This window comes from Eptatretus burgeri, chromosome 1 (genome assembly GCF_056783735.1).
Source record: "Eptatretus burgeri isolate ZD-2024b chromosome 1, Ebu_testis_v1, whole genome shotgun sequence".
In the NCBI taxonomy this organism is placed as follows: domain Eukaryota; kingdom Metazoa; phylum Chordata; class Myxini; order Myxiniformes; family Myxinidae; genus Eptatretus; species Eptatretus burgeri.
The window spans coordinates 146066450-146078595 of NC_140961.1; the positions used below are offsets into that span (position 1 = coordinate 146066450).

At 45.0% G+C, this 12146-nt stretch overlaps 1 protein-coding gene across 1 annotated transcript in view; it reads left to right on the forward strand.

Moving 5' to 3' along the window:
- Positions 1–12146, forward strand: part of LOC147035698 (sulfotransferase 1C1-like) — a 48232-nt gene that overhangs the window by 32665 nt on the left and 3421 nt on the right. The window contains exons 6-7 of the mRNA XM_085846921.1: positions 7569–7663; positions 10026–10200. Of these exons, the coding sequence (XP_085703047.1) occupies positions 7569–7663; positions 10026–10200 (270 nt within the window). The remainder of the gene's footprint in view (positions 1–7568; positions 7664–10025; positions 10201–12146) is intronic.

Below are 12146 nucleotides of genomic sequence, written 5' to 3' on the forward strand. Positions count from 1 at the left end.
AATTGGGGGGGGGGTTGGAAATCACTCAAAACATGTAGAAATGCAAAAAAAAAATTTTTTTTTCTCTAACAATTTTTTTTTTTTGGGGGGGGGGGGTTAGGTTAGAGATCTTGACATTCCCAAACGATGCACCGCAGCTTGATCTCTCCGACATCCTGCCGAGAATCCAGTCTATACAAGTGCTGAAAAGTGTGGGGGCCAGTACAAACCCATGATGAACTCCAATAACAACTGGAAATAAGTCATAGATGCGATCACCATATCTCACAGCACTTTTAGTACCAGAGTATAGTTCAGATATCAGATCGATCGGTTTTGGTGGCATCCCACGAAGACCAAGAGTGCTCCAGAGGGCATCCAATTTACTGTATCTAACGCTTTACAGAAATCAACATAGGCTGCAAGCAGCCCCTGAAGAAACTCTCGTCTGCATTTGGTGAGAACCCGAAGAGCAAGGATACGGTCAATCGTTGACCTCTTTGGTGTGAAGTCTGACTGCACTGGATGCTGGTGTTCAAGCAGATGGTGGCGAAAACTATGAAGAATTATCCGAGCAAAGATCTTGCCCGGCACTGAGAGTAGCGTCATCTCTCGGTAGTTGTTGCAGTCTTGGCAATCACCATTCCCTTTCCAGAGAGGGACAACAAGGCCCCTCTTCCAGTCAGTTTGGATGATACCTGTGTTCCAGGCAGAGCACAAAACTGCATGCAATGACATGAGTGCAGCATTTCCACCAGCCTTGAGAAGTTCAGCATAGATGCCACAGATCCCTGGAGCTTTACCCCATTTCAACCGGTTCACCGCAGTCCGTGTTTCCACAAACGAAGGTGGACCACAGTTGATGGGACAGTCAGCAACAGGGATTGTAACACCCCTGACGTCCAACTCGACAGCTGGTGGATCAGCCTGGTACAACAGCTCAAAGTAACCGGCCCAGTGGGCCTTCACTTCAGACTCCTCTGTAAAGAGCCCACCACCGTCTGCTCCAACTGCAATCTACCGAGGGCTGGGCTTGCATGAATGTAATGTGCAAATTCCCCTGTAAGCAGGATGAGAATCACCTGTCCACAGGTGATGCTCTTCCCCCTCACAGATTCCTTGCACTTAGGCCTCTTTGTCCACTCTGAGCGCACATACATTTTAACGCCTCAGCTCCGTGAACATCTTAGCTCTGACATTCAGCCTGGTGCTGCGACTCTGGTCAATGGTATCCAGTGTCCCTTGAGAGACAAAATTCTTCTTCCCCCTGCAGTGAGTTCCAAGACTTCTTCCGGCAACATCAAATAGGGTGGTCTTGAAGGCACTCCACAACTCTTCAGGCTCTCCCAAAGCACACATACCCCCCAAATCTCAACTCAGCCTGTTTGTAAACTCTGGATACCCACTCTCTCATCCTTGAACTTACCAACATCCAGCCTCGGCTGAGATGGTACCATTCTCCTGGATTTAAGGTGCAACTTAAAAGTTGTTACAACCTGCCAGTGGTCACGATTGAGGAACTGAGCACTCTGCTTGACCCTGCAATTCTGGATCATCCTCCAGCGACCATCAATGAGCACATGTTCAATCTCCTTTGCCACACCGCCAGCATTGGAATACCACGTGCAGCGATGAGCTTGTGAGCGCTGAAACCAAGAACCAGCCACCCTATGTCCATGACTTTTGCAAAGTCAAGGAACTTCGTGCTATTGAGGTTCACAGTTCTAGACGCATGGGGACCAACACACATCTCATAACAATCGCTATCAGGTCCAGTCGAAGCAGGGAAATCCCCCAAGACTGGAAGTGTATTTCATCTGGGGCACTGATCAACTTCAGACTCGAGCGTGGCATAGAATGCGTCCTTCACGGTAAGATCACTCACCTCAGTCGGATCATATATAGGGAAATGAAACCCAATGAGTGACGAATCCTTCGTCTCATAGTACTCTCATTGACCGATGTTACCTCAATTATCATTTGCGTCAGCTTATTGGATATAGCCACAGCAACTACTTGGGCATGCTAACCATCAGAGCGACCAGGCCAACAGTAGATGTAACCACCTGCCATGATCACGCCACAATCCATTCTCCGGACCTCAGAGTGATGAAATACTGATGTCCAAACACTTGAGCTCAGATGACAACAGACAGGTGATCATCCTCTCTTTGGGATAGGACATTCCAGGCATGCACCCGAAGAGATCACCTCAAGTTAACCCAATGAGACCGTCGTTTGGTGGACGACACCAAACAGTGGTCCCATTGGTGAAAGGACATTTGGGACCACCAATCTTTCCAAACGGAAAGATTGGTGGTCCCAAAGGCTTTGCCCCAATCCCGTCATCCGGTGAGCTGCCCTGTGAAGGGAAGCTGCAAAGGAGGGACTCCTCTTCTTCCTCTTTCGGCTTGCTCCAGTTAGGGGGTCGCCACAGCGGATCAACCGTCTCCATTTCGCTCTATCATCCACATCTTCCATTGACACTCCAACCAGCCGCATGTCCGCCCTCACCGCATCCATGAACCTCTTCTTTGGCCTTCCTCTTCTCCTCCTGCCTGGCAGCTCCATCTTCAACATCCTTCTCACGATATACTCCGTTTCCCTCCTATGCACATGTCCAAACCATCTCAATCTCGCCTCTCTCACTTTGTCTCCAAACCGTCCTACCTGCGCTGTCCCTCTAATATACTCATTTCTTATCCTATCCATCCTCGTCACTCCCAACGAGAATCGCAACATCCTTAACTCTGCCACCTCCTGCTCCGCTTCCTGTCTTATTGTTAGTGCCACTGCCTCCAAACCATACAACATAGCTGGTCTCACTACCGTCTTATATACTTTCCCCTTCACTCTTGCAGCTACCCTTCTGTCACAAATCACTCCTGCAACTCTTCTCCACCCACTCCATCCTGCCTGCACTCTCTTTTTCACTTCTCTCCCACACTCTCCGTTACTTTGGACAGTGATCCAAAGTATTTAAACCAATCCACCTTCCCCACCTCAACTCCTTGCAACCGCACCATACCACCACCCTCCCTCTCATTTACGCACATGTACTCCGTCTTACTCCTACTGACTATCATTCCCCTTCTCTCCAGTGCGTACCTCCCCCTCTCAAGGCTCGCTTCAGCCTGCTCCCTACTCTCCCTACAGATCATGATGTCATCCGCGAACATCATAGTCCATGGAGACTCCAGTCTGATCTCGTCCGTCAACCTGTCCATCACCATTGCAAACAGGAAAGGGCTCAGAGTCGATCATTGGTGCAATCCCACTTTAACCTTAAACCGGTCCGTCATTCCTACCGCACACCTCACCGCTGTCACACTGTCCTCGTACATATCCTGCACGATCCTCACATACTTCTCCACCACTCCCGACTTCCTCATACAATACCACAACTCCTCTCTTGGCACCCTATCATAAGCTTTCTCTAAATCCACAAACACACAATGTAACTCGTTCTGGCCTTCCCTATACTTCTCCATCAACATTCTCAAAGCAAACATTGCATCAGTGGTGCTCTTTCCTGGCATAAACCCATATTGCTGCTCACAGATCGTCACCTCTCCTCTCAACCTAGCTTCCACTACTCTTTCCCACAACTTCATGGTGTGGCTTAACAACTTTATCCCTCTGCAATTTCCACAGCTCTGCACATCACCCTTATTCTTGAAAATCGGAACCAGTACACTTCCTCTCCACTCCTCCGGCATCCTCTCACTTTCCAAGACTTTATTAAACAATCTGGTTAACAACCCCACTGCCATCTCTCCTCAGCACTTCCATGCCTCCACTGGTATACCATCTGGGCCAACCGCCTTTCCACTTTTCATCTTCTTCAAAGCAGTCCTCACTTCATCCTTACTGATCCACCCCACTTCCAGATTCACTATATCCACCTCTTCCAACCTTCCCTCTCTCTCTCATTTTCTTCATTCATCAGCTCCTCAAAGTACTCCATCCACCTTCTCAACACACTCTCCTCGCTTGTCAGCACATTCCCATTTGCGTCCTTTATCACCCTAACCTGCAGCACATCCTTCCCAGCTCGGTCCCTCTGTCTTGCCAATCGGTAAAAATCCCTTCCCCTTCTTTTGTATCCAACTTCTCATACAGCTCGTCATATGCCTTTTCCTTGGCCTTTGCCACCTCTCTTTTTGCCTTTCGCCACCACTCCTTGTACTCCTGCCTACTTTCTTCATCTCTCTGACTATCCCACTTCTTTTTCACCAACCACTTCTTCCTTATACTTTCCTGTACTTCCTCATTCCACCACCAAGTCTCCTTATCTTCCTTCCTCTGTCCAGATGTCACACCAAGTACCTTCCTAGCTATCTCCCTCACAACTTCTGCTGTCGTTGCCCAATCATCCCACCCATCTTTACCACCATCCAACGCCTGTCTCACCTCCTCCCTAAATTTCACGCAACAGTCTTCCTCCTTCAGCTTCCACCATCTGGTCCTTGGTTCAGCCCTCACTCTCTTCCTCAACCTCACCTCTAAAGTCATCCTACAGACCACCAATCGATGCTGTCGAGCTACACTCTCCCCTGCCACAACCTTACAGTCAGTAATCTCTTTCAGGTTGCATCTCCTACTTAAGATGTAATCCACCAGTGTGCACTTTCCTCCACACTTGTATGTCACCCTGTGTTCCTCCTTCTTCTTGAAATACGTATTTACCACTGCCATTTCCATTCTTTTTGCAAACTCTACCACCATTTGCCCTTCCACATTTCTCTTGTTGAGACCGTACCTACCCATCACCTCCTCATCCTCTTTATTCCCTTCCCCAACATGTCCATTGAAATCTGCTCCAATCACCACTCTTTTATCCTTGGATACACTCTCCACCACTTCATCTAATTCACTCCAGAAATCTTCTTTATACTCCATCTCACACCCCATATGTGGGGCATATGCACTGATGACATTCATCATCACCCCTTCAATTTCCAACTTCACACTCATCACTCGGTCAGACACACTCCTCACCTCCAATACCCTCTTGACATAATCTTCCTTCAGGATTACCCTGACACCATTTCTCCTCCCATCCACACCATGGTAGAACAGTTTGAAACCACCTCCAATGCTCCAAGCCTTACTCCCCATCCACTTGGTCTCTTGTACACACAGTATGTCCACCTTTCTTCTCTCCATCATATCAGCCAACTCTCGCCCTTTGCCAGTCATCGTCCCAACATTCAGAGTTCCAACTCTCACCTCCACACTTCTACCCTTCCCCCTCTCCCACTGCCTCCGGACTCGCCTTCCCCGTCTCCTTCTCCTCCTTCGCCCAGCAGTAGCACAATTTCCACTGGTACCCTGCTGACCACCGGTACCGGTGGCGGTCGTTGGTAACCCGGGCCTCGACCGATCCGGTATGGAAATTCGTTTTGTTGTCCGCATAATGATTTGCCATAGGTTTTTACGCTGGATGCCCTTCCTGACGCAACCCTGGTCGCCTCTTACAACACACAGGGATATGGTACACCTATTCTAACCGGGGCATACAAAGGAGGTACTCCTACGGAGTGGGTTTTCAGATTTTTTACATCTGATCTGGCCTGACCTGATAATAGCCGAGACAAATATTATTTTTAAAGTTATTGCCTTCCACCTCAGTGAATTTATGAAATTCTTATGGAATGGTGTTTATCATATATTTCAACTCCAAGACTTTTTCTCATGGTTGTGGAAACTCCATTCTCATGGTTGTGGAAAATTAAGTTTCTACATATATTTCATCTCAACAATAATGCTGAAGGAGATCTGTTTGTGAGAAAAAAAATTCATTCCTTTTTATTGTCAGGGTCAAATAGTTTTTCCCCGAGTTAACATTGAAGTCAATTGGGGACACGGGATATTCCCAGAACCAACAAAATTCCCCTACTGCCGTCATCATTGAGTGTTTTAATCACAGTTTGAAAGAGAGATTACACAAAAATTGCTAAACTCAGTTCTCAATAACGGGTATCTTAATTCAGGACATTTTAGATAATTACAATAATACAGTTCATTCCTCAACGAAAGAAAAACCAACAGAAGCATTTACAAAATTACAATACGAATGGGAGATTAATCAAAGAAAACCAAATCTTAAAGTTGGTGATATTGTGAGAATGTGTCGGTGAAAATCACACTTTGAGAAAGGTTTGACAAGGAGGTGGACTGATGAACTTTTTACAATAATTAATGTTTTCGACACTTCCTTGGACATATAAATTGTATGATTTAAAGGGAGAGAAAAATCTTGGCATCATTTTATTCACAGGAATTGCAAAGGACAAAGATGATAAAGACAAAAGACAAAGCCATAATCATCCTATGATAGCGAGTCGTCCATGACAGAGATTGAGTTTCCAAACACGCTGTGATGAAAAAGGAAAATAATTAATATGTGAAATAATTAATTAAGGTACTCCATAGCTTCGAGTATTAATCAGTAATTCCAGCATGGCTTAACTGTCTGTTCGAATTTCTTCAAAAATAAACATCATAGCAGATACGGGAGTTTTGTTTAACCGTCGTCCTCCTCCACGCTTAAAATAGAATTGAGAGTAGGGAGGGATCATGGATCATTCCAGAAGAATGTTGAACAACACGTGGTATGAGTACTTTTCCACCTTCCATGTGCTATAGGTGGGAGGGAAGGCCGAGTCCCTCTTCCTGCTTTTTACACACACACACACACACACACACACACACACACACACACACACACACACACACACACACACACACACACACACACACACACACACACACACACACACACACACACACACACACACACACTTTCCATCCAAAATGCGATCATCCCCAGAATCTCTTCGCAAGAACTTTCTGTTGAAGCTGGGATGATACCTATAAACATCAAGTGGGCAGACCAGCTCAGTTGTAGTCTGAAAAAACAGAACCACCCACTGCCTATTTCAGTGTCAACTGCTCCACCGCAATCTGCAGCATCACTCTGCTGCCATGGCTTGAGAAGTGTTTTTTTTTTTTTCGCAGGATTGTTAACTCCACAAGCAAGTTTCAAGGATTGTGATTCAGGAGTTATTTTTCAAAAAACACATAAACTGCAAATCAGGAGGAGGGTGGGCAAACAGGTTTTTGGTTCGTTGTATACTCTTCCAGATTTCATCAGCAGGTGGGGATGTAAAGGGAATGAATCTCTGCTCAAATGGGGTTATAAATAGGTAAGAGGAAGAGAGTGGAGGGTGGGTGCATGGGGGTAAAATAAAGGAAGGAGGTTAAAAAAAGAAGTTTTTGATGCATAGTCGAGGCTCAAGGAAGAACTTGGTCCCAGAAATAATTTAGTGTGCAGAAGCTGGTGCAGGGTGAGTGGAAGAGGTGGGGGAGGAGAAGAAGTTGGTGCAGGAGGAGATTTGTTTGTGAGTGAAAAACTCACTCCTTTTTATTGAAAGGGTCAAATACTTTTCCCTGCGTTAACATGAAAGTCATTGGGGTAAATGGGATGATCCCAGAACCAACAAAAATTCCCTTACTTACATCTTCCTTTGGTTTTGTCACCTGATGTAATTCCTCCACCTTGGCTTTGTTTATCATTGTTGCAGTGGGTTGGGGTTCATGGTGGGACCACGTGAAAGGTTGGTGGGACAACAAGGACAAACACCCCATCCTCTACCTCTTTTATGAAGACATGAAGGAGGTAAAACAATGAAAACCCAAATGCATTCTGATGCCAAATTCATACAAGGTATTTCATCTTCTACAGTGTATGAAAGAACAACTTAATCAAGGCAGAGAAAAAGAATGACAAGTTGAAACATTCGGTAGTGTGCATACCTCTGCCAGACTGAATGGTTTGCATTTTGTATCCTGCTGATGGGCCAGATCAGCTTCGGGACCTTAACCAAAATCGAATCAACTTGTTCTTGTCACCAACCCAACTAATCCACCAATTGTTTTGTCATAACCCATCCAAAACGTTTTGAAATATCAGACTATATATTGTATTTGCCCCCATCTCTCAATTGTGAAGAATTATTTAAAAAAACAAAATTCTCATATCTGTATTCGGATCTTCACCAACATCTAATCAACTGGACCTCTTCACACACCCAACCTGTCCACCATGTTTCCTCCAAATCTGTCCATAACGTTATGCAATATCTTGCTAACAGACAAAGAAATAGACAGACAGACAGAGAAACAGGAGGGAAAACATAACCTCCATCCACCTTCAGCGGTGGAGGTAATTACCTGGAAATGGAGAAGAGCAAGAGGTACCCAACTAACCCAACAGAACTGTGAAATGTACTCCAGGAGATTTGGCACACTATTCCTGTGGCATTTTGCAGTCAAATGCAGGAAGCTTGGGGAAAAGAGTGATGGCACTCAATAAGGCAAAATGCCTGCACAAAGTATTGACTGATATTATAAAATGACACTGTTCTTGTTATTTACTTTAGCAGTTTGTTTGACATGCATTTATATAGGCTGTGCATTTACAATCATAAACACATATGACTGTTATCACTGATAATTTGATGATTTCACCATAAATTATGAATATCATTGGAATAACCCAAACTTTTGCATGGTACCGTAAATTCTTACTGGATGATTTTGGGAAGATGTCAGTAAAGTGGCAATGGCTAGTTGACAAACTGTACATTTACAGCTGCAGCATACCATAATGAAATGATTGCTCTGCTCCACTAATTTATCAAAGCAGAATGGATGGGGAATTGGTGTCTTCATCTCCAGTCATTCCAAGAACTACTGCCATATTTTGCTGCTGCAGGGCATAAATTTTATGCCAAATCAGTACACATTTATCTCAATCAAATGTTTCAGCTTCAGACACAGCATCCAGACATGAATGCTTTTATCAACACAGGGAGCCACATTATTTGGAGCAGTGATTGCTGCTGAGCTGGGATGTCATCAGAGTTGATAATTGAAAAGGTGTTAATTGTATGTATGAAGATAAAAGGCAACCTGACATGACACTGGATCAGGGAATAGCCAAGTCTCAATGCACACACTGGCTGCTATCCATGCCATCATCTGCTGATGCAAAGGATGCCATGCAGGATCTCACCGACATAGCTTACCTGACAAGGGATCTGCATAAAGATGCAACAAAGACCAAGAAGAGAACAGATGATAATGACAACCCACTTCTCTTTGGGTTCCTTCAGGAGTGAAATCCATTTATACTGAATCTGCTATGTGAAATGTTGCCACCGGTATTACATCTGATGACACAGTGACTGCTCATAAAGCAAAGGAAGCAGGTAACAACATTTTAAAAAACATGGTGTTAACAAAAGGGAGCAGTGTTTTGGACGAAGCATTCAAGAAAAGGGATCAGGTAATCTCAATGAGCCAAAAGGTATGTTCAAAAGTTGATTTTGCTCAGTCTGTCCATATAGATCTCCAGTTGCTCTTTCAACATATGCTGATGGTTGCAGGCAATGTAACTGAAAATTGTGAAAAATAAATATTCAAATTTGAGCTGTGCATCCATTCTTCATTTCTGTTTAATCTGAGTGAACTTCTTTTGAAAGAAAACAAGCTCTTACTTGGTGATGCAACTTGGAATATGGGACAAGGCATTGAGATGCTTGCACCAAATGAAAAAGTATGTTATATGCTTGATGGTGCCTCACTCATTCAAGGACTGTCATGTCAATGCAATGCAATACTTGAATGCCTTTGCACAAGCAAGATAGATTATGTTCATTGCAAGTACAGCAGCTACACAATTATTTTTGATATGATGCAGGTCCACCTATATTTTCTTGACGGCTCATTTTAGTATTTATGTACATATATGTATCTATGTATCTATATATGTATATCTTACACTGAGTGGGCATCTTGGATGTATCCAAATTCGTAATTTTGTTCAAGCTATATGTTGTTATTTGCTTAGGTTTGGCGGACAAGATGCAGCAAACCACAATTTCTGCAATTTCCTCCAGATCAAACCATGGATTGAACGGCAAGGCATGTGCTGATATCGGTATTAAAGGCTAACTATGAACACATTATTGCCACAGAACTTGCGTTGTGAAGTTCAGAAGATCATCAAGTTCTTGGAAAAGGATATTTCTGATGAAGTAATTGATAAGATTGTTCATCACACATCATTCAACTCCATGAAAACAAACAAAATGACCAATTACAGCACTTTGCCTTCCATGAATCAATCAATCTCTCCATTCCTGAGAAAAGGTGATTATCAGAATGTGAATAATATAATTAAATTACGTATTTTGATAAACAAAACTACTGATCTATTGAGTCCTAAATGTGAAAATGCCACTTGAGTACTTGTGCTTTCTTCAACTTCGAATGAAATACTGTAATTTGAGAAGTGTTTCTTTGTATTTGTGTTTCTTTGTTTGACTTCCACACAATCTTGAAACGCTGGATGAAATGAGTTGAAAACTGTAAGTGTTTGCAAAGGGTTGGTTTTAGGGGTAAAAAATTGCCTCAGGAGTTCAGGGTGGGGGGGAAGCAACACAATTCTCCAGATGTAAATGTGTATGGCATAGTGCTGCTCCCTACTACAGGGATATTACAAGTCACAATAAAATATATCATTTATGGGGAAATTAACCCCTTCACTTGCAAATAAAGTTTTAAATAATAACCTCCACCCCCCCCCCCCCGGCATATCACTTTCTTGGTACTGTGTAGATACTCAGTACCCTGAAGGTCCACACTCGAGGGCTCCATGGCTGATGCTCGAGCAGAAAAATTCAAGAGAATTATGTTGTCTATGTAACTACATACTGTACTGGATATGTATATGTGTATATGTGTGTATATGTGTGTGTGTGTATATGTATATATATATATATATATATATATATATATATATATATATATATATATATATATATATATATATATATATATATATATATATTGTCGCGGATTCGCGCCCGCCGGCGTGCGAACGGCCACGTAACTCGAATCGCGGCACGTCGCCCACCGGACGGACAATCCAGTCGTGACCCTCTCGGACTCACGCCGGGAACCAGTCATGGGTGGACCTTTCAGTCTCACCGCGATCGTGCCAATCGGCCCCCGCGTGGGATAGGGTTGCTCGCCAAATTCGACCTACCTAAGTACCCACACGGAGGGTAGACCGGGCGATCGCACCTCGCCGCAGGTCGACTTCGGACACGGGCCACTTAAGCGACCCGTTCCGTACTATCGGGATAACCGAGCGGTGTTATTCGTCGACCTCGACGGTTCGATTAATTATCGGGCGTCTTAACCCACGACCAACCCTTTACGTGAAGCAAGATGAGGATTCAATGAAAGAAATGACAAAGCGAAGCGGGAAAACAGTTCAATAATAAGCACATTTATTTCGCGATGAACGGAAAGCACACATATACAATTCCACCAAAAGCACATGGAAAAGAAGAAGACAAAAAGCAAATGCGACAATGCAGATATATCCGACTACCGGGCACTCGGCAACACTTATACAATTTTACTTCACAGACGGCGCCGACAACACATATTCCCAAAGCAAAAGAAAAGAGAACCACCCTCCAGGATGAGGGGGGTAGGCGGGCCTGGGGCCGAGACCGTGTCGGGCCTACCCGTCTGATGATGAGACGCGGAGCGGCGGTGGTGCCTCAACCCCGCGGGCCTCGCGGACAGTGTCTGGTAGGGGGTGGGAAGGGGGCCCCCTTTTGTCGCACTATCTCAGCGCGGGGGGAAACAGGAGGGGGTTGCTGATGCTCGGGGAAAGGAGGATTTCACAAAATCGCGGTTCCCGCGACGAGCGTCTCCACCACGACCTCGGTCGCGCCGCCGGCCTTTCTCTCCGCAGTTCCCAGAATCCGACGCGAGCACCCCCTCGTCCGCCTTCGCCGCCGCCGCCTCTCCACAGCTCTGTCCTCTTCACTCCGACTCCGCGAACTCCCAACTGCACTCAACTCTTCCTCCGCTTCCAACTCAACTCTTCCTCCTGCGAACTGAACTCCCTCGACTGACGAACGCGGCCCCTTATATCCCCCGTGGCCTCGCTCTCTCATCTTTGACCCTCTGCCTCCGACCTTTCACCTCTCTTGCTCCCCATTGGCCCGAGGAAAAGTGGACGTGAATGCTTTTTGATCCATGAATTTGCATAGCGACCGCCCTCCAATGCCCTGGAG